Source organism: Mustela putorius, unplaced genomic scaffold (assembly GCF_011764305.1).
Source record: "Mustela putorius furo isolate JIRA1106 unplaced genomic scaffold, ASM1176430v1.1 tig00003853_pilon_pilon_pilon, whole genome shotgun sequence".
Lineage (NCBI taxonomy): Eukaryota > Metazoa > Chordata > Mammalia > Carnivora > Mustelidae > Mustela > Mustela putorius.
Genome location: NW_025422005.1, coordinates 10,677,659 through 10,700,792, shown reverse-complemented (window position 1 = coordinate 10,700,792; position 23,134 = coordinate 10,677,659). Strand labels below are relative to the sequence as shown.

Here is a 23,134-nt window from a genome sequence, read left to right as displayed (position 1 = left end):
GAGTCCGTCCCATAGACCCTGAATCTGAATCTTTGGGGGTGAAGCCTGGGAAATGGGCATTTACATGCCGCCCCACCACTCCTGCTCCAAGGGACTCTATGCACGCTAATGTTTGAGAATCTTGTTTTAAGGAAAATGATCTAAGATTGATGGGAATAGATGCACAGAGCTTTCTTGTCCCATCTGGTCTTCGGAGTCCTCTGAAATTGTATTCACCTGCATTGAAGTTTAACCCCCTGTTGTCAGGTTGTGCATTTGATCCCGTGACTTGACTTTCATGATATGAGCCATTGTATGTGTGTCCCTTGTACTGTCGGGACCCAGGAGGAGTGAATTCTGTCCTATACAGTGCAGAGGTTCCTAAGACAGGGTCCCGTACAACAGCCTGTGCTCCTCTGGTGTCTGCTCCTCCCAGGAACAACTGTAAATGTGGTTTGACTGGGCAGGTCACAACACCCATGGGGACAAGTTCTGGCGGAGACGCTGCTGTCCAGGTGATGAGAAATTCAGGCACCCACCTCCTGACATCCCCTCTGTGACCCCAGGCAGCTGAAGCCATGCACTGTCCAAGGATAGTAAGGAGAGGAGGGGGACAGTGTGGGGTTCGATTGTGCCTCCACTTCCCAGCTGTGTACTCATAGTAATAATAATCATAATAATAACAGCAGGCAACACACAGAGCATTCACTGACTGCTGGACACTTTCCTATGTGTTTTATGAGCTTGTTAGCAATCAAGCCTCACCACTCAATTGGGTTGGTCTACTGCATCATCTGGATTTCATAAGCAGGAAAACACAGGCCCAGAGATGGTAAGACACCCGCCTCAGGTCGCATGGGCAGAAAGCGGCAGAGATGGGATTCGAAGCCAGACCACCTGTCTCCAGAGCCCTGCTCTTAACTGCGCCAGGCCCCTCTGTGGCTGCCCCTGAGACTCTCACCTCCTTCTGCTTGGTGATGTAGTTCTCCAGATCTTGTACCTTCTTCTTTTCCTGCTCTATGGCCTCTTTGGCTTTGTGTTTCTCGTAGGCGAGGCTGCTCTCTGAAATCTGGAAGTGACAACTGGTCTGAGGGAGTGTAGCGAGAAAGGAAGGGAAGGGGCACCATGGGGGAAGCCAGGATTAGCAATCATGGAGACCCAGGATTAGTAACCACGGAGACTGGTGAGTCAGGGTTTGGAGCAAGGGCTCAGGGAACAGGACGCTCACGGGAGAGAGGGTGGGCATCCTGGCCTGCCAGCCACGACGACGCTGAGAACCTGAAGGTCATGTGTGGTTAGTCACCGCATAAAAGAGAGGATTATTCATCGTTCAGGATTTTGGGGTTGTGTTTGGGAAGTGACGTGCTGGTGAATGTTCAAGTCAAGGCATTTGGCACCGAGCCAAGCTGGAATGCGGGCCTTCCGTTGGGAAGTACCTGGCTTCTTGGGAGGTGGGGCAGGAGAGTCAAAGTAGAGAGGAGAGGTCTCCTGTACCGGTGGACCTGCCATGCCTGTGGCTTCAGGCTCTCTCCAGCCTTCAAAGGCTTGGGTCCAAAAACTGATGTCTGGGACAGTTTGGAACTGAGCACATGAAGCCCTCAGGTCTGGTGACGTGGAGATGGGAACTGAGGACCAGCCTCACCCACACAAGCCCCAGGAGGTACACAGAGCAGGGCGATTGGAAAACTCAATTTGCAGCTTGGAATCTTTGTGGTGACACTCCCATACAAACACAGAGTTCACAGACACATATTTTAAGTATATGCGTGTGTGCACAGACAAAGGCCTGAAGAGATACGATCTGAAATGTAAATATCGGTTATTTCGGGGGATTGGAACTATGGCAATTTACATCTTCCTCTTCTTGCTGGTCTGTGTCTTTTACATTTTCTTGAGTGAACATACATTATTTGGCAAAAAGAAAAATGAAAATTATGCTAGGGAATGCGGTGCTGGGGGTAGGATGAGTTTTTGGGGCTGCGTGGCCCTGGAGCAAAAGATGGTCTTCCCAGCAGCCCGGCTGTTGGAGCCCAGTGTCCATGGCTGCCACCCCCCTTGCCCTGTTCTGCACAGGCTGCCTGCCCCACCTGGGCTCTGACTCACCTCCCCACACGAGTCTGGCATTTACCTGCTGCCAAGTCTGCTAAGACGGTCCAGCCCCAACCCTGCCAGTCGGAAGGGGCTGCCCCCTTCTGCCTGTCCTGTGGGATTCTGTGCTGCTTGGCGTGTCGCAGCTGAAAATAATGCTTGTGACACGTGCACCGGGCACCGGGCACCGAGTGCGTCAGCGCATCTCAGCAGAGCCCCAGAGCGTGAGCCCAGCAAGCTGCATTCTGCCGGGGAGGACACGGCAGCTGTCACCAAGGCAGTATGAGGACAAATAATGTATGGAGGTTACACCACACCATTGCCCAGCCCTAACCATGCAGCCCTAACCATGCAGCCACCGGACCTCCTCATTAAAACCTCTACCTTCCCCAGAGGCAGAGCCCTGCTTCTATGCTCTTACTTAGTTGGGCACAGAGTCCCCTGCACCATGCAGGAGCCCATGCCTCAAGACCCTACCCCCCGGCCGTCTATATAAGGGGCCCTCTGGGCACAGCTGCTGACAACAGCTTGACCTCACTCCCTGCTAAGGCTGACACAGTCCCACTGCCAAGGTCTTTGCTGGAATGTCTGCCGTGGCCCCGCCGCCACCCCTGCATTGGACACACGCCATTCTCCCCACCTCACCTGGTCACTGCCCTCACCTGGGCAGGTACTTGATAATGAACACTGCCCCTCCTCTAAGGGATTCTATGCACACTAATGTTTGAGAATCTTGTTTTAAAGAAAATGATCTAAGATTGATAGGAATAGATGCAAAGAGTTTTTCCATCCCATCTGGTCTTCAGAGTCCTCTGAAATTGTATTTACCTGCATTGAAGTTTCACCCCCTGTTGTCAGGTTGTGCATTTGATCCCGTGACTTGACTTTTGTGATACGAGTCATTGTGTGTGTGTGTCCCTTGTACTGTTGGGACCAAGGAGGAGTGAATTCTGTCCTATACAGTGCAGAGGGTCCCGTACAACAGCCTGTGCTCCTCTGGTGTCTGCTCCTCCCAGGAACAACTGTAAATGCGGTTTGACTGGGCAGGTCACAACACCCATGGGGACAAGCTCTGGCGGAGACGCTGCTGTCCAGGTGATGAGAAATTCAGGCACCCACCTCCTGACATCCCCTCTGCGACCCCAGGCAGCTGAAGCCATGCACTGTCCAGGGATATTAAGGAGAGGAGGGGGACAGTGTGGGGTTCGGTTATGCTCTCCACTTCCCAGCTGTGAGCTTACAGTAATAATCAATAATAATAATAATAATAGTAATAATAATAATAACGGCAGGCAACACACGGAGCATTCACTGACTGCTGGACACTTTCCCATGTGTTTTATGAGCTCGTTAGCAATCAAGCCTCACCACTCAATGGGGCTGATCTACTGGCATCATCTGGATTTTATAAGCCAGGAAATGTAGGCACAGAGATGGTAAGACACCCGCCTCAGGTCGCATGGGCAGAAAGCGGCAGAGATGGGATTCGAAGCCAGACCACCTGTCTCCAGAGCCCTGCTCTTAACTACGCCAGGCCCCTCTGTGGCTGCCCCTGAGACTCTCACCTCCTTCTGCTTGGTGATGTAGTTCTCCAGATCTTGCACCTTCTTCTTTTCCTGCTCTATGGCCTCTTTGGCTTTGTGTTTCTCGTGGGCGAGGCTGCTCTCTGAAATCTGGAAGTGACAACTGGTCTGAGGGAGTGTAGCGAGAAAGGAAGGGAAGGGGCACCATGGGGGAAGCCAGGATTAGCAATCATGGAGACCCAGGATTAGTAACCACGGAGACTGGTGAGTCAGGGTTTGGAGCAAGGGCTCAGGAACTTGATAACGAATATGTTGACTTCTCCCAACAAACGTCTAGGTAGTTCAGTCACTAGACCCATGTTACAGATGAGGGCACAGAGACAGCAAGGCACTTGCCCAGGGTCAAACAGCATGGCAGGACAGAGCTGGGGTTTGAACCAGAATCAGCACTTTTCGCCTACTAGGCTTTCATGCTTTACCACTTTGCACCTCCCTCTGGCTTTCTTCCCCGGACCCCTCATCCGGCTTCATCTTGTCGCACTTCCCTTCCTTCCTCACACTGCTGCCCTGTCCCTGGGGCTAACGGAGGTCCTTGGATTCCGCAGCTGGGCCACTTTACTCAGTGGCATTTTCTCACCCTAGACGTTCCCTTCAATCTTCTTCTCCCGCCAGGTCGCACTCCAATGTCACCTCCTCGGAGAGGCCCTCCTGCCTGTGGTCACTCTCTAGCCCGCCCCTTTGATCTTCTCCCAGGTTTGTGGCCCTGGAGTTATTGTGGGCACCTGGTTCTGTGGGGTCTGTCCCTCAGCCTAGAGTGGGAGCACTGAGAGGACACAGCTCTGGTCCTTCTTGTGCACTGTGGTGTCCCCAACGCCCAACAAGGCCTGGCCCATGCTAGGTGCTCGGGCGCATTTGTGGGTGGATGAATGAAACAAGTGGAAAAATTCACGGAGTCAGTACTGTGTTTCTGGGAGTTCCCTGAGGCCAGGCCAAGTCTGTGCCGCCTGCGCCCTTGGAGCCCAGCTCATGGAGCTGCCGCTATAAGTCACTGAGTTCTCTCCCTGGCCTCCAGCTCCTGAGAGCCCTTTTTTGACATCTCGGGAAAGGGGCGGTTGGCGTGTTTGGGTTAGCCTGAGTGACACCTCTCCTCTCAGCCTTGGGTCTGCCTTTCATGGCGGCTCCAGGCCAATGTGGCTGGTGGGCCCAGTCCCTAGGCTGGTGGGGGTGGCTAGAGGTGGATGTCTCCAGCGTTCCCCAGGCATGGTGCCCAGGCCTGCCCAAACCACTGTCACCCTCTCATCTATTCCGGACCTCGGACACTTACCCGTGGAACTGCCACGCAAGCTTATGTACCAGTCTCTGCCATCTCGCTCCACAGCTCTTTGTGTCTCTACAAAAAGTCTATGAAACCAGGAGACCAGAGCTGGGAGCGAGGGTCTTTCTACTGTGCCCGTGCTGGGTTGTCGTAAATACCTTTCAGTGAGGAGGAGGGAGAGGCTGGCTGGGGGACCAACCCAGACCTGGACCCAAGGGTTCTCTCCTGGAGCGCATCCCTCTGCCTTCAGTGGCTGAGCGGGGAATGGTTATGTAGAGGGCCCGCCAAGTGCAAGGTGTAGTTCTAAATGCTCTGTCTTTATTAATTCATTTACTCCTGCCAGGCGGGGTCTGTGACCACACCCATTTTACAGAGGAAGCAACTAAGGCCCAGGAGGTCAAGTGACCTGACCTAGGTCATTCAGCTAGTGAGTTGTACTTGACATTGGTCACTTCTCATGGAAGTGCTGCTCAACACTGGCCAGCCATACTCTCCACAGGGGCACAGAACCAGGGCCTCACGTCTGACCTTGGAGTTCGTTAGTTTGTTCCATAGGGGTTTTTGGCTGCTATGGCCCATTTCTCTGCTCCCCATACCTCCTTCTGTTGGGTCAAGTGGTTCTCCAGATCTTGAACTTTTCTCCTTTCTGTCTCTAAAGCTTCCTTTGCTCTCCTTTTCTCATAGGCCATGCTGTTCTCCAAAATCTGAAAATCAATGACCAGTCTTTTTGGTTGCTTGTGCATTTCGTGGGGAGACTGCTCATTCTGGCCATATTACTGATAGTGGTAGCAGCTCCCATCCTGGGGGTTGGTAGGGGTGGGGTGAGAATCCCATGCTGGGGGCCCATGGCAGGCTTGTCACACACAGTGAACCCTATCACGGTAACCCTAGCGGGCGAGTTAGTGTCCCCCATTTGTAGATGAGAAAACCAAGGAACAGAAAGTTGCACAAGGTCCAGGGGTCATGCAGTCTGTTGGAGGTGAGGTTAGGATTTGGGCCCACTGCGGAGGTCGGCCCACTGCCTGTGCCCAGAGGCCCTCGCCCAGGACCACGTGAGCAGAGGGAATTGGCTTGGTCTATTTTGGAGTCTGAGCTCTTAGCACTGCACCAGGCAGCCGCTCTGATAAGAAGAGAGAATCTCATTAATAATGGATACCCTATTATTAAAATAAATCTCCCACAGAGAGTCAGGTTTCAAGATGTGGACAGTGTGTTGAATTCATGAGCCCCAACGTGGCAATTTCTAGAAGGGGGGGGTGAACCTCACACGTGGAGCTCAGAGAAGGCATATGGGGGAAAGTGTGGTTCAGTGCTTGTGCTCAAGGAATTTTATTTAGGAATTAAATGGCTGACGCCAATCCCAAAGGATCGGAGTTGCCCACGAGGCCCCTGTTTCTAGTCACTGCAAGAAAGGGCACCGTAGCTTTCAAATGGGTTGAGTTCTAAGCACTGGCTTGATGGTAAGATGTCTGGAACTTGGAGCATGGTTTCCATTGTAACCCATGGTTAGGGCTCCAGATTAGACTGCCCAGATGAGCCTGGCTGAAGTGCTAACTATTTTGCAGTGAAAAGTCATTAAAAAAAATCCCAACGCTCAGCTGCTCCAGTAGCAGCCCCGAAGAAAGCAGAAGGGCGGCATCACAGGCAGCGGCACACTGCTCCTGAACACTGGGGGGTCGGGGTTCCCGGAATTTGTGAAAGAGACTTCCCAGCACTTCAAGGTGATTTAGGGTGGGCTCCACCGCACTGAGCTAGCATCTACACTCACGACTTTGCTCTCGGCAGCTCCTTTGCAGCGGAGGGGGCACTCAGGGGAAGACTGTCCCTGTGACTCAAGACACACGGGCCCTGGCCCTCTCTCTGCTGCTCTGCTCCCAAGTTCCCAGGCATTCATTACCTAACGGGAGTTCACCTTTCACGTCACCTCGAAACCTGCAATATGATCCTTTTCCTTAAAGATTCATCTGATAATGTGACAGAAGGTCTAATAAGGACAAAAACCCAATAGCCGTTTGAGGTTGATTAAAGTCTGTGTCTGGGACTTTTATCTCAGATTTGCCCGTCAAGAAAACACAGAGAGATTCTGCTGTAGGTAGGCTGCCGTTTTCCTAGGCTTGTGGTGACCTGGCCACAGCTCCTCCCTGCAATGAGGCTGACCCCATCATGCCTTCTTCCTTAAATCTCTCTCCTGACATGCCCTATGACCTCGACATCTCTAAATTCAAGGGCCTTCTCTGGGCCCCTGAGCTGAGCTATTGACCTCTTGGTGGTGTTTGGCCCCTGTGAACCCTTGGGAGACTCTGTTCCTCGTCAGCACCCCTGGAAAGACAACTCAGGGCAAGTCCTCAGTGACACTGTTTACATGGGTCGCCGAACACAGCCATGCAGGTGTGTTCCAAGTGACACCGGGCACATAAACATCTTCCCTCCTTGGATCAGATGGCATCACGGGGGCTCTGCCTGGCCCAACTTCTTGTCTCTCCCGCAGCAGTGGGTGGGCGAGGACATCACTGAGCAGTGAGGATGGGGAAGTCTACACGGGAGGATGTACCTGTTATCAAAGCTATTCACACACAATTCTGTGCCTATTCCAACAGCTACACGGGCTGAGCAACAATTCAGGGTCAAGCACTGCACTGTGCATGGCTGCCGGCCCTCACAGCCACGCTTAAAGTCAGGAGATCCTGAGCGATCTGCTGAGGCCCATATGTCGTCAAGCCAGGATTTGAAACTGCGTTGCACGTGGCTACAAGGCCTGAACTCTTCAGCCCTCTGAGCTGCCTCGGGGTGCAAGAGCTCATGAGAACAGTATGTGAAAAAGACTTTGAGGTCCAAGGGAGACCACAAATTAAGCTTGTGCCGATGATGTCATAGAGCTCTCCCCAAAGCTGGTTTGGGAGCATCAGTACAAGCACAAAGTCTTCAACAGGGGAGAAGGGTCCTGCCCTGGGTCCGGTTTTGGCTACAGCACTTCGGGAAGAAAACAGAGTTGGGACTGCCAACCCAGATGTCTACAAGGGCTCGACAGGGCCGGCAAGGAAGTGGGCTGCGACGAACGCGACAGGGAATGGTGGGGACGGTGGGAAATCGCTGCCGCGTGCGCGCTCCCGCCGCTTCTGCCAAGTGGAAATGGGGCCAGATTTTCCGACTTCTCAGGAGAGGATGGAAATCTGGATTTTTAAGTAAATGTTATGAATTCAAAATAAAATGCTTGGGGACCAAACATAACGTGCCCCTGGGCCCTTTTAAGCCAGGGAGCTGCCAATCTGTGCCTTCTAGAGAGCAGAGCAGGCCAGAGGAGGGGACCAAGGCCAGGCTCCAAGAGAAATAAGGACATCTGGATCTGAAGAGGGGCAGGTGTCTCTATTTTCAAGCCTCTAAAAGTTATTATGTGGACGAGAAGGTGGACAGGACTTGCAGGAGCCCAGGAGGCCAGTGGGGGATTGACGTCCTTCTGGGACAAAGAGTTTGCTTGTGCTCAACCTAAAGGAAGAATTTTCTGCCAGCCTGAGGCATCACCAGTGGGTTGGACTGGCTTGGCCTGCAGAAAATTCCCAGATGGCAGAGCTGAAGGCTGGACGTAAGGCTATTGCTGGAGGACTGACACAGCCCTAAAGTCCCAGAACTCTGTACCTCCTCCACGTCCGTGCTTTGGCACACAATCTCCATGCAGAAGATGCTTGTGTCACCAGCCCCAACGTGTCTCTCAAGTCCTATCTATGTCTGTACTTTTGCTGTTTATAATTTTTCCAACTGGGTTGTCCAAGTTAGGACTCCAGGGCTCTCACCTCGAGCCCCACTACTTCCCAGAGTAGCCGAACCCTCCTGAGGACAGATCGCTGTAGGAAAGCTCTGCCACACTCTTCCCACTCATCTGTGGTTCAGAGCTCACTGCCACATGGCCCGCAATCCAGATTTCGGCTCTAGCCGACAGTCCCCCTCAGCTGCATACCTCCTTCTGGCGGGCTAAGCGATTCTCCAGCTCTTGGACCCTCTTTTGTTCTTCTTCTAATGCTTCCTTCACTCTGCTTTTCTCTTGCATAATGTTTTCTTCCCAGACCTGCAATCCAAAGGCCATTGTTTAACAGACATTGTCGCCATGGTAGGAACCCAGACTCTGTGCTAGGAACTGTGCCGGTAGCCCTTTGCTGCTCTCCACTACCCACGGGGGAGACCGCAGGCAGCAGGAGCAAGGGATCCAGAGCGGGCAGCCTCGGATTAGAGCCCCAGGTTGGTCCTCCCAGGGTGAGTGACCCCGATTTGGGTTCAGGCCGACTCTGTCTCCCCCAGCTGCCTACCTTCTTCTGGCGGGCTAAGCGATTCTCCAGCTCTTGGATTCTGTTTTGTTCTTCTTCTAATGTTTCTTTTGCTCTGTTTTTCTCTTGAGTAATGCTTTCCTCCAAAGCCTGAAAGTCAATGACTATTGTTTAATAGACAGAGTTTCCATGGCAGGAATCTGGACTCCTTGCCAGGCATTGCACGGGCTAGCTCTTTGCTCCTACCATAAGCCCACTGGGGAGACTGCGTGTAGCTAGGAGCAAAGGATCCAGAGTAAGAAGGCTCCAGATCAGAGCCCCAGGTTGGGCCTTTCTGGGTGCTTGACCTTAGGAAGGTGAGAAGCAATAGACGCCCAGTCTCCCTATCTGTACAACAGGGAGGGTAACAGTGCTTCCTTCACTGGGTGAATGTGGGGGGCAGATGACAGGCTGAACACAGACCACTTGGCAGGTGACCATCGTTCATTAATAAGGGTCGGTCATTTCTTCTGCGATCTCCACTTTGCAGAGGAGGAAACAGACTTAGAAGGATTAAGGATCCGTCAAATTTCCTAGCAAATCACATGAGCAGGGATTCAAATCCTGGTCCATTGACTCAAGAGCCTCTTTTCTAAGCCAGCAGTTGGCAAACCATGGCCTACCAGCCAAATCTGGCCTGTTGTCTGCATTTTGTAAATAAAGTTTTATTGGGACACTTCCCTGCTCATTGTTTGTGGATTGCCTATGACTGCCTTTGCACTTACAATAGCAGAACTGAGCAGTCATGACAGAGCAGCGTGGCCTGCAAAACTGAAAATATATACCATTCGGCTCTTTATGAAAAAAGTTTGCTGACCCTGATCTAAACCATGAGTGTGCACAAGTCAAGTACATGTTTACAGCTCATATTAAATAAGGGTTAGCTTGATAAAGCAACTTAGAATTTCTTACTATTCAAACAGTCCTCAAATGAGTTGGGATTCATGAGGAGGAGTTTAATTAATGAGTTTTGACACATGTATTTTTTAGAAAGGGTGAGGGTGATGGTGTATTATGGTCTAAGGAAGGTTCATTTAAAATTGGGACCCCCACGGGGCTCCTAGGAGACTCAGTCAGTTAAGCATTAGGACTTTATTTAATCTCCTAAATGACAAAAGGACATCCAAAGTCATGAGCCTCTGATGTAGGGTGATGGCAATGAAGTACTTAAAAATTCATGGCAATCCCTGAATACAAAAAAGGGCCGACTCTTGGACAAAGATGAGAATGAGTTCATTATATGCAGTTTCCTGGCCTTCTCTAGAGATTCAGGTGTAGTGGGTCTGGGCTGGGGCCAGAGAATCTGTTTTGTTGTTGTTGTTGTTTTTTTTTTTTTTAACAGAGAAAGAGAGAGAGGTAGGGGCAGAGGGAGAAGCAGACTCCCCGGCGAGCTGGGAGACCAATGCAGGGCTTGATCCCCGAACCCTGGGATCATGACGTGAGCCGAAAGCAGCCACTTAACCAACTGAGCCACCCAGGCGCTCTGAGAATCCGTATTTTTAACAGGAGTCGAGGTCGTGCTTATCAGGCAAGTCTGGGAAAACCACCCTCTAAGATTTGCTGCTGAAAATGTGGTCTGCAGACCTGTGCTGCCAGCACCAGCTGGGAGCTGGTTGGAACGCAGGAGGCCAGTTTCTGCCCCAACCTTACCGAGTCAGAATCTGCATTTTAACAGACTCCCCAGGGGCTTCCTGGGCATTGGTAAATTTGAGAGGGGCTGCTGTAAAGTGTCTTGTAACTGGTTTCGTTTTTAGAAAAGCAAGTGGCAATCTTGGCCATTTGTTTCCTATGATATGTATCGAGAAAGAGAAGACGAAAATAATGTGAGGCTGGTCTTGCAAGCACTGAGAGTCTGTCAGTTATAAACCAGGACCTCAGTAATGACTTGAACTTGGCAAATTGACTGTGGCATTTGCGCTAATAAGGTACCATTTCCAGGAATTTCAGTAACTTTGCTGTTTCAAGTTGAGTTTTAGAATTCAAGCTTCATGTTACTTCCTCCGTTACTCACCTATTTAATTAATTTACTTCCAGAGCATCAAACAAGGAGTTGCTGAGATTTCTCCTCCCAAGTACATGCCTGCAGAAGAGGCCATTCCATCAGCTTCCAGGAGTAAAGAAAATGACAGGGACCACCTTACCGCCTTCTCATCCATAAGCCGCTTGATTCTGGCTTTCAGCCTCTCCTCTTGCTGCAGTCTGTCCTCAGTCAGCTTCTCCTTCTCTGCCAGATGTTCCCGCAGCTTCTCTTGCATGAAAGACTGCTGAGTTTCCTGAGAACTGTGGATCTTGATCTGAAATGAGAGGAAAGGAAACTGAAGCTGATGAGGGGGACAGGATGAATTAAAGGAGTCATTTCAACACTTTTCTTTTCCAAGTTCTTTTACCTTTGGGGGTACAAAGGTTTACGCAACCTTAAAAACACAGAGAGACTATGCTTAGTCTAGTTTCTGCTAGGGAACCTGTAGAGTTGAGTTGTCAAGAACCCAGACTCTCAGTGGTCAAGAACTCAGAATGTCAGCTCTACTTCTTTCTAGATGCTTTTTCATTTAGAAAATGGGATAATAACAGTATCTGCCTCTGAGAGTAAGGATTAAGTGAGATCATGATGGATGGAAAGCTTTAGCACAGTGCTTGGTTAATGGAAGCTAGAACTGTTAGTTATTATTTGCCGAGTGGAAGAGAAAAAACAGTGAGCTAGGGTCAGAAGGCCTGAGCTTTTTCTTGATTCTTCCATCAACTAGCCTTGTGACATTGAAATAGTCACCTAGCCTTTGAGGTTCCATGTTTTTTTCTGTACAATAAGAAAAATGGGCCGATCAGGGGTTGACAAAGTGCTGTCTACAGGCCAAATCTGGCTCACTGCCAATCTTTATAAATAAAGTTTTATTGGAACAGAGCCATGCCCATCATGCTCATTTACATATTGTATATGGCTGCTTTTACTCTATAGCAGCTGAGTTGAGTAGGTGTGACAGAGACTGTATGGCCTACAAGCCTAACATATTGACCATCTGGCCCTCTGCTTTAGAAAAAGTCTGTGGACCTCTGGGTTAGATGACCTGTGGGGTTGATCATGATGGTGGTCCCAATACTTTACTCTCTCTCCACCACGTCTTTGGCCATGTACCTTGCAGTGCCCACCCATACGCTGATCTGACATTGAACTCAGCCACGAGCCCTACTTGGGCCAGCGGGATGCTAACACACCAGAGAACTGAAAAGCATTTCATGACTGGGCTGCTTTTTCTCTTGTACTTCCGCATCACCATGGGGACACGTGCAGGCTAGCCTGCTGGAGGATGAGAGACAGGTGGGGCAGAGAGAAGCTGCTCCAGCTGAGTCCAGCCTAGACTGACCGAGGGCCAGCCAACACCCAGACACTTGGGCAAGCCTGTCCAGGACTGGTGCACCCACCTAGTGGCTGACCCCTGGTATGTGAGCAGTGAACAGTAACTGTGGAATGCCACTGAAGTTTTGTAGGTGCTTATTACAAAGCATTGTTATGGCAATACCATACCAGAGAGGTACAATCCCTAAGAATCCTTTGCCCCTAAAATGGGGACTTTATGTGACTTTTGGTAATTCTACTCCCTACACTGCAAGTAGCTGTGTATTTAGTAAGCATAAGCCTCAAGATCTGATGGCATTTAAAGTTTTCTGATGATTTTGATACAAGACAACAAGTATCCTGTCTTTGCCCTGGCCCTCCTGGGAGACCTTAGCCACCCTGTCTGAATCTTTTTGTGTCAAGTGAGGATATCATGTCATGTTTTGGAGAATGTGGATGGACTTGTTAACAGAGAAAAAACAGAGTTAAAATGCACAGTGGTATATAAACACTAAGGAGGAGCTGAAATGAACTTTCAAAGTCAAAGTATTACCTGAAGTTCCTGGGTTTGGCTTGTAATTTTTTTATAATATACCAGAAGATATTCCAGATACAAAGACAATCCTTGAAAAGAGAAGCAAGAAGGTTAAATATCCATTCAATTCACTTCCTTTGCTTTCCCAATAATGTCATAACAAAGCTTGCTCGCAGGTGGACGAGGGCACCATGGCCCTCCCATCAAGAAGACCTGAGCTGGGGCGCCTGGGTGGCTCAGTGGGTTAAGCCGCTGCCTTCGGCTCAGGTCATGATCTCAGGGTCCTAGGATCAAGTCCCGCGGCGGGCTCTCTGCTCGGCGGGGAGCCTGCTTCCCTCTCTCTCTCTCTCTCTGCCTGCCTTTCTGTCTACTGTGAACTCTCTCTCTGTCAAATAAATAAATAAAATCTTAAAAAAAAAAAAAAAAAGGAAGAAGATCTGAGCTGCCATCCAATGTGCGTTTTTAAAGTGGCTGGTCAGCCTTGGATGGGCTCAAATCCAGTTTGTTTTTGAAGGGTGGAAAATAAAACCCATCAGCAGAGCACCTATCAACTAAATGTCCACTGTGTGCCAAGCCATGAGCTAAGTCTGGTGGGGAAGCGGGGGGGTGGTGAAGCTATTCCTTGAGGTTCAGTCTGAGACATGGGGTCTAACTGTGTGAGGAGAATAGGTAGTGGCTCCGCGTGGCACGGAAGTGACTGCTGATGCAGGGCAGGAGGGTGAGAGTCTCTGAGGGGAGGTCATTCGCCTGGAGCAATCATAGGGGGCTACTTGGCCGAGGAGCCAGTGGGCACTGCTGGGTAGGCAAAAATCAGAGTTGGGGGGGAGGGCATTTGGAACGCAAGAGGTGGAAGGCCAGGCTACATGGTGGTCCCCAAGGATACCCACGTCCTAATCTCTGGAGCCTATGAACGTTACCTGACGGGGCAGAGGAACTGTGCTGATATGACCAAGTTAAGGAACTTGAGATGCAGGGAATTAGCCTGGTTTTTTGGGCAGACCCAGTATCATCCCCCGGGAGGATCTTACTCCAGACAGATAGAGGACAGGTGATGTAAGAGAAACAGAGCCTTGAAGACGCTGCACTCCTGGCTCTAGAAATGGAGGCAAGGGCCACAAGCCAAGGAACGCAAGGAATAAGGTTCTAGAGACTGGAAAGGCAAAGAAATGGATCCTTCCCTAGAGCCTTCAGAAGAACCCAGCCTCGCTGATCTCAGGCGGTCGGCCTCCAGGACTGTATGTGAATGAGGCGCCGTGTCTGTGCCACATGTGAGAGCAGCCGCAGGAGACTAACACGAGGGGAGGCAGGCGGGCAGCTGGGGAAAGGCTGTGCGTACCCCGTGGGGTGCTGTGCTTAACTGGGCCGCACACACGGCGCGAGGTAGGGCTCGGAAGGTGGAGCGGGAGTGGAAGGCTGGGCCCGTGTGTGGTGGGGCTAGAACAGTAGCCTAAGAAGTGTTAACCTGATATAACCATCTCTGAAGTGTACTGGCCTGTACTGCGTGCCAGGCTCTCGGCACGCAGGTGATGCTCAGCGCATCACCCCACTGTACCACCGGATCGCCCTGGTTGACAGGTGAGGCCGCGGGGCTCTGAGAACTGTGGCGGCCGAGTGCCACAGGCTGGCAAACAAGTCAGTGTGACGCCAGCATTGGAGTCACTGGGACTTCAGTTGCTGTTAGAGCAGAGAACTGCCCTGATAAAGAGTTTTTTCGTTTAGCTTTTTAAAAGAATATTTTCAGAAAAATAGCTGGGATGAATTAGAGGTGGAGGAACTAGCTGGGTTTCCTAACCGCAGCTCTATTGCTAGGTTGGGCTAGGCAATTCTTTGTGGGGGGGGGCATCCTGGGCACTGTAGGACGCCAGGAGCCCCTTCCACCCAGGTGTGGCAACCAGAATGTCTCCAGACATTGCTAGGTGTCTCCCAGGGCTAAATCCCTTCCTGTGAGTTAAGAGGCTGAGAGCCCATGGATGTCCAGGTCTTCAGGGGTGAAGCTCTAAAGAAGGCTGGGAGACATGGGGATAGAAAGGAGAGAGAAAGCTCTTTCTAGGGACTGGATGGTAGTCCCAGTGTCAGACAGAAGAGACAGGTTGGGTGGTGTGGGGGCTGGAGAGAAGGGAGGAGCTGCCAAGCTCATTTTCAGACATGTGGAATTTGAGGTACTGGAATGACTCTCAGGAGGGGTGGTCTGCAGAGAGCAGGAATAGCCCGGCTCACCCAGGGCCTTCCTGAGATTAGGAGGAAGCAACTGTCTTCTCCTGGTGGACGTGGCCCAGCCAGGCATTCCACCTGCTGCTGCCTTACATGGCACCAAATCAGCACTACCATTCGTGGCAGCACGGACATGGAGATGTCCACTTGGCCACTGCTGCCACGGGAGGGGTTGTTGAAGTACCTGGATAGAGACTCTCTTCATAAGAAAGGAGGTAAGAGTGAGGGGAGGACCAAGGACTGCCCTAGAGGAGACACTCAGGCAGGGGCAGGAATAGGTGAAAGGGGCTGCTGAAAACAAATGGAGAAGGTCGGATGGGCAGGGTGTGTCAGTTCCAGGAGGGCCAAGGGTGTAAGAGTGTTTCCAGGAAGAGATCCAAGAGCGTTGGGTGTGCCAGCGAGAACACAGGCTCGGGAAAGATGGCGGGCCCGCCAGGGCAGGAGGGCTCCGTGTCAGTTACACGCAGGGACAAAGCAAGGAGGCAAAGACACAGTAGAACATTTGCAATGAAGACAGACGGCATAACACGCTTCCTCAAGATCATAGGTGGGACAGGAGTGTTAGTAGTAGAAAAAGAGCTAGAGAAGCAGCAGGTTCCAGGGAAGGGCTGTCATCTTGAGAGGTGTGTTTGATGGCCAGAGGAGGAATAAAAGGAAGAGAAAGGATGTAGGTGCCAGAGAAGGAAGTCATAATTCCAGACCCTGTGCACAGGCTCCCCTGAGAGGGAGAGAAGGAGCGACATGGAGGGATGAGCTGTATCTGGAGAAGGCACTGAGAATATGGTGGGAATTTGGAGAGAAGGGAGAAAAGACGGTCGAGAGAGAGAAAACAAGAGAGCTGAATATGTTCATGCCTGGAGCCTTGATCCCTGGCAGAGCAACTTTTGGAGAATTCCCAGCAGGCAAGAGTAGGACAATAATATAATAATAGCTACTGAGTATTAAGCACCTGCTGTGTACCAGGCACCATGCCAGGAGTTTGACGTGTGATACTTTCTAATCCTTATAAACAACCCAGCAAGGAAATGTGTTTGCATTTATAGGTGAGGCAACAAAAACTCAGCAAGATGGGGCTATGGGGCTAGTTAAGTGGTAGGATCAGAATCCAGACCTCGGTCTGTCATTCTCTTTCAAGCGACTGGAGGTGTGTGAGTAAGGGTCGGGGTGGCTAATATGAAGGGTGCCCTGTGGAAAGGGGCTCTGTGGGGAGATCAAGATGGCAGGCATGGGGGGCGGTGGCCTGGGTGATGTTGGCATTAACTCTAGGAGCACACAGATATGGGGTGGCTAAAATGGGGTTCAACCCGTGACCCAGGAACCCTAGGGGAAGGAGCAAAGCATGAATAGGATCCAGAGAGAATTAAGGAGAGGAAGGACTCGAGGATGTCGAAGGGGAAGAGGGAGTGTGTGATCATGTGTCTGGGCGATGATGAGCTGTATCATAACGAGATTTTTCTCTTCCCAAGAAGACGAAGCAATTCTTCATTATATTTCTGGTGATAAAAGTTATGTGTCTCTTGAACAAATCCAAACGTTACAGACATCCACGACATGGAAAGTGTTCACTGCTCTAGCTTCCCTGGCAGGTCTGCCAGAAAGAGCTGATGAACCACCATGTGAAAGCAAAGGTCCCACGCGATCCCACCGCGCTGGGTAACACGCCCAACGCGTGCGTATCTTTTTCCTCGGCTTTTTCTTTCGGTTGGACACTGATACTTAGAAGTGGGAGCACACTATGCATATTGTATTACAACCTCCTTTTTTTTTCATTTAAAAATGCGTATTTTGGATATCTGAGAATGAGTGATTCTTCTGTGCATGCTGGGAAGCCTTTTATTTGTAACAAAGTCTTGCAGAAACAGACACAAACGACTGACCTTGCCAGAAAAAAAATGCAGGCCTTTCTTCCCTTTATCAAGAGAATTTGAGAAACCAGGCAGGAGGAGTGGGGGACTAATTTTCAAGGTCCCTCTTTAGGCATTCCACATCTGCCCAGCTGGACCACACAGCAAATCTCTCACCAGTCAGGTCTTCAGGATCAACACCAACCTTCTGGTCCCTTGGGTCGCTAGCCAACAATACTTCAAATAGTTCCCCTTTACTTGACTTGATCTGCAATGCCCTGGGCAATATACAGACCTAGCTGTTAGGTGTTCTTTACCTCTTAGGACAGGCTTTACGTCTTGGAAAAGGCGGGTGGTGTTGTAGTTAAGAGTAGGGGCCTGGAGGTCAGAAGGATCTGAACTGAATCCCAGCTCCACCACTTGGCTGTTGGGACACTCACCCCCTTGTCATGACTCTAGGAAGGAGACCTGGGAAGGGCTCTTTTGGGTGCAACCCAACTGAGTGCCCATGGCTACAAAAATCCCATTTGTTGCCAAGTGGAGATGGGGTTGCGGGTCGAGTTACCTCGGTGTGAATAAATCAAGCTGTACCGCCCATGCGTGTACCTATCTGACTCCTGTTTAGGTCAGATTAGGTCAGTAAGTACTTCACGTTGGTGATCACGGCACCTCCCACTTATTGAGACTTAGTGTGGCCCAGGCTCCATGACCGGTGTGCACACGTCTCAGTGTTTAATCCTCACGACATCCCGATGGGCTCTTAGCTCCATTTTATGAACAGGAAAACAGGGCACACAGAAGTCAAGTAACCTGCTCACACAACTAGTCAGCACACAGTTGAGATTCAGACTTTGGCAGCTGTTCTCCAAAGCCCACGCTCAGAACCATTCCACTGGTCCTGGGCCTTCCATGGGCGTGGCTCATGGTGGGCAATGGAGAGGGGAGCTCACCTCGGGGGGTGAGTGCTCTTAGCTCTTTCCCTGCCCAAGTTGATGACAGAACCTGTTTTCTAGGAATTGGGTGTATACCTGGTACTTCTCTGGATCTTCAGAGAGAGGGCGGGGTCACAGAAAAACACCGGTATTGGGATCACAGTGACCTGACTCCTGACCTTCCCAGGTACCAGCTGTGTGACCTTGAGCAAGTTTCTTAATGCCCCGTGACTCAGTTTCCTTACCTGAAAAATAAAGACAGTAATAGTACCTTGCTTGTTGGGATATGGGAGCATAAAAGTACACAACGCATATAAAACATCTAACACAGTGATAAGCACCCAGGAGGAGCTAGATAAACCATGGTCCCCACCCTTCTCTCAGGAACTGGGACACAGAAGGCCCTCAGGAGTGTTTGTGGAGGGCAGTGAATGACTGCGGACTCCCTGCTGGCTTCAGTAATGTGAAGTACCTTGAATCTCCTTTTCATGCTGGAATACTCACAAAAGCAGTTTTTGAACCAGTTTCTTCATTTCTTTTTTTTTTTTTTTAAAGATTTTATTTATTTTTTGACAGAGAGAGATCACAAGTAGGCAGGGAGGCAGGCAGAGAGAGAGGGGGGAAGCAGGCTCCCTGCTGAGCAGAGAGCCTGATGCGGGGCTCGATCTCAGGACCCTGAGATCATGACGTGAGCTGATGGCAGAGGCTTCGACCCACTGAGCCACCCAGGCGCCCCAGTTTCTTCATTTCTAAAATGAGGGTAACAGTACCTGCTTCACAGAGTTGTTGTGAGGATGAACTGGGATAATGTATGGAAATGCCTGGAACAGCATCTAGACTGGGAGTGCTCAGTAGTAAAGGATGAGCACCATCATCAGTCAGCCCTGCCATTATCACCTTCACCACCATCCTCCTCCTCACCATTACCACCACCACCACTGGATCACTGCCATGATTGTCATACTCAACACCACTGTGCTCCTTATCACCGCCATCATCATCCTCATCACCACAATCCTCCCTACCATCATCATCCTCATCACCATCCTCCCCATCATCATCATCATCCTCCCCACCATTCTCCTCCTCACCATCACCATCCTAGCCACCCCCATCATCATCCTCATCACCACAATCCTCCCCACCATCATCATCCTCATCACCATCCTCCCCATGATCATCATCATCCTCCCCACCATTCTCCTCCTCACCATCACCATCCTAGCCACCCCCATCATCATCCTCATCACCACAATCCTCCCCACCATCATCATCCTCATCACCATCCTCCCCATCCTCATCACCATCCTCCTCCTCACCATCATCATCCTCATCACCCCCATCATCATCCTCACCACCACAATCCTCCCCACCATAATCATCATCACCACCATTGTCCCCACCATCATCGTCATCCTTACCACCACCATCATCATCCTCACCATCACCAACCTCATGGCCATCACCATCTTAGCCACCCCCACATCATCCTGATCACCACCTCACCGTCCTCATCACCACAATCCTCCCCACCATCATCATCATCATCACCATCCTCCCCACCATCATCGGCATCCTCGCCATCACCATCCGAGCCACACCATCATCCTCCTTGTCACTATCACCATCCTCACTGCCATCAGTCATATCACCATCATCATCCTCACTTATCCTCACACCCACTGTCCTCATCACCCTCACCATCTTCACCATTCTCAACACCACTACCATGGCTGCTGCCATCTGAGTGGAGATGGTTCTGTGCTAGGACTGAGGTGCAGCAGTAGCTAACACAGAGAATACAGGGAATTCTCTAGCTCACCCCTTTCTTTGAGCCTTTTGGGGCCTTGCCATAATACTGCTTCTACTGGAAGAGAAAAATAACATCAACTCCTCCTGCCAAATGAATGAAGGATGGTCCCTACTCACTGACCTTTCTGTTATTACCCTTCATGCTTCCTCTTCGACTTCTCAGAACCGAATAGTCGTAATCACAGAATATAGTCTGTGTCTCCCCCGCAGGTGTTCCAGAGAGCATTATTCCAAAAGATATTAGATGCAAGATGCAGGTGAAGACAGTCAAAAAGGAGAAATGTGTTTTGGGAACACTGCATTCTTTACCCCATTTTTCTAGATCCATAGTGCATATTAGTATAGAAGGGACTCTGCATTGAGATGGCAGGTCTGAGAAATGTTGCCTGAAGTGATTCTTTCTCAGTCTTTCTAGAATTGCTGGCCTGAAACTTAACTCTCTAATCCACGTTTCTTTATGATAACATAAATGACTACATTTATGGACATAAGCTCTAAGGACTAAAATGCTCTTGGACATGGGGATGGAATGTTACACACAAAGCTTATCCCAACTATTACTAAGACAGAGACGATGGTCTTTGTTTCAGTTCTAATCTTGGAGAACAGCTAGCACTGTGACCCACATTTTACCCAATTCCACGTTTGCTCAAGATTGCTAAGATTACAATAGTAACACTGGGATTGGAGAGCCACTGGGTGATCAGGAGAAGGCCAGTTCTCCTGTTCTCTGTGTTATACATGAGGGGCAGGTAGTTATAGAAGTTAATCTTCTTTTTGCTTTTGCCTTCTTTTTGAAAGAACTTTATACCACCTTCAGGACTACTTTGGGGGAATCATGGCTGGAGATGTTGAATAATAAGAGTTGAAAATCCCTCCTCTATTCTCATTTATTGCTGTAGGAATGTCAAATTCATGTAGCCACTATCAAGGGTGACTTGGCAAGGTGTAACAACAATCTCCAAAATGTCAGAGTTCCTCAAGATGTAGCCCTGGGCAATCTCCCTCATATACTTTCTTCCTAAGTGAGAGCATTCACACCTATGGCTTTAATCATCCACCTAGTCACCCATCCATCCACCCATCCATCTATTCATTCACCCATCTGTCCATCTGTTTGTCCATCCACCCACCCATCTATCCACCTACCCCTCCATCCCTCCCATCCACCCACCATCCATTTGCCTATCCATCCACCTACCCTTCTACCCACCCACCCATCTATCCACTAACCATCCATCCCCCATCCATCCATCCGTCCATCCCTCTCTCCCTCCCCCCACCACCCCCTCACCCATCCCTCTCACAGTTATTTATTAAGCACCCACTAAGTGGCCCATGCTTTTCTGGCTTCTGGAGACACACCACACTAACTTCTACTTCCAGACTAGACATACAGGGTGATAGCCGCATCCTTGGCACCTTATCTTGAGGCACTTCCTTCAAACCTGGTCTTCACGCAGTGTTCTTGATGCTGGATTTTAGTGAAGGAAGCATTGTCTGTCCTTTTACACAAGCCAGAAACCTGGAGGCCTGCAGACCCCTTTCTCTGTCACTTCCCTTCTAACTATATCCAATTCCACAACCGAGGCCTGTTGATTTACCTCTTAAATGCCTGGGAAACCTCTCTCTTTCTCTATCCCGCCCTTGCCTTGGAGCTACCATCATCTCTTGTGACAGCCTCCTAACTGGTTCTCTGGTGCTCTGTGATGGCCATTTTCCAGAAACATTTTCCACTCACAGCCAAGAGGATTATCTCCAGAAGCAAGCCTGTTCCATCAGTTCCCTACTTAAAATCTTTTGTTGGCTTCTCACTGCTCTTAGGTTAAAGCAGACCATCTTAGCAGGGCCCCGCAAGCCCACAAGGCACAGCCTCTACTGCCCTTCCCTGCCAGTCCTGCCCCACCTCTGACCCCCATTTCTTTTAGTCCCTCGTGTTCTTCATGCTCCCCTCCCACTACCATGCAACTCTTTTTACCCAGAATTTTCTCCCCACACTTCTTCTCCCCTCCCCTCTTTGGAAAATAAATTCTGTGCATCCTGCAGATGCCCTGCCCACCCTGACCAGGTCAGAGTCCTGCAGGTCTCCTTTGTAGCACTTGTCACATTCAAATTTTATGTCTGAGTGATTTTTCAATTTACACCCACCCTTCCCTTCCCAGACCACAAAGTCTTTGAGGGCAGGAATGGTGCCTATTTTCCCTTCAATATTGTAATGTGGCAAATTTCAAACGTACAGATAAAGCTAGAGGAATTTCCCAGCTAACACGCATACACTCATGACCACGATTCCACCTGATCCAACCCACTACATCTCTGCCCCACACAGGGCTGTTCTCTAGTAGGCACACAATAAATCTTCGTTGAATGACACTGGTTCAATGTCCTTCCACCTCTAAAATGATAAATATAAAATGAATAGGTATATGTTCGATAGCATTCACTTCAGTATTATCTAGAAGTATGGAGAACTGGAAACAACCTAAATGCCCATGATAAAAAAAAATTAAAAGAAAAATGTATGGGGGAGGGCGCCTGGGTGGCTCAGTGGGTTAAAGCCTCTGCCTTCATCTTGGGTCATGATCCCAGGGTCCTGGGATCAAGCCCCGCATCGGGCTCTCTGCTCAGTGGGGAACCTGCTTCCCCCTCTCTCTGCCTGCCTCTCTGCCTACTTGTGATCTCTCTCTCTGTCAAATAAATAAATAAAATCTTTAAAAAAAATGTAAGGGTAATGCCTATTCTGTGCCAGATACTACTTTGAATACTTTACATATACCAATACATTTTAATCTTCACAACAATCTTAAGGGGTAGGTACTCCGTATTATCCTCATTTTATAGGTAAGGAAACTGAGGCATAGAGAGAATAAGAATCCTACAGCTATTTCCATGGGAAAATGCTGTGAACGTTACAACTGAACTCTACGAGTTGTGACAACATCAAATGCTGGCAAAAGACGTGGAGCAACAGGAACTCTTGTGCATTGCTGACGGGAATGCAGAATGGTACAGGCCCAATGGAGGACAGTTTGGTGGTTTCTTTAAAAACTAAGCCTACTCTTGGGACGCCTGGGTGGCTCAGTTGGTTGGACGACTGCCTTCGGCTCAGGTCATGATCCTGGAGTCCTGGGATCAAGTCCCACATCAGGCTCCCAGCTCTACCGGGAGTCTGCTTCTCTCTCTGACCTTCTCCTCGCTCATGCTCTCTCACTGTCTCTCTCTCAAATAAATAAATAAATAAATAAATAAATAAATCTTTGGGGAAAAAC

General features: G+C 49.9%; 1 protein-coding gene across 9 annotated transcripts in view; it reads right to left on the bottom strand.

Annotated features, from left to right (window-relative positions):
* FHAD1 (forkhead associated phosphopeptide binding domain 1) overlaps positions 1–23,134 on the bottom strand; it is a 135,853-nt gene that overhangs the window by 31,509 nt on the left and 81,210 nt on the right. For 7 of the 9 annotated variants that reach the window (XR_006601672.1, XM_013048800.2, XM_045063791.1 and 4 more), the window contains 7 exons: positions 13,085–13,155; positions 11,342–11,494; positions 9,204–9,311; positions 8,858–8,965; positions 5,502–5,609; positions 3,633–3,740; positions 941–1,048 (listed from right to left, as the gene is read on the bottom strand). Coding sequence is in view for 8 of the 9 variants with exons in the window: in XM_013048800.2 (XP_012904254.2) it covers positions 941–1,048; positions 3,633–3,740; positions 5,502–5,609; positions 8,858–8,965; positions 9,204–9,311; positions 11,342–11,494; positions 13,085–13,155 (764 nt within the window). In the remaining variant the exon portion in view is untranslated. The remainder of the gene's footprint in view (positions 1–940; positions 1,049–3,632; positions 3,741–5,501; positions 5,610–8,857; positions 8,966–9,203; positions 9,312–11,341; positions 11,495–13,084; positions 13,156–23,134) is intronic. The other 2 variants (XM_045063792.1, XM_013048805.2) reach the window with 2 other exon arrangements.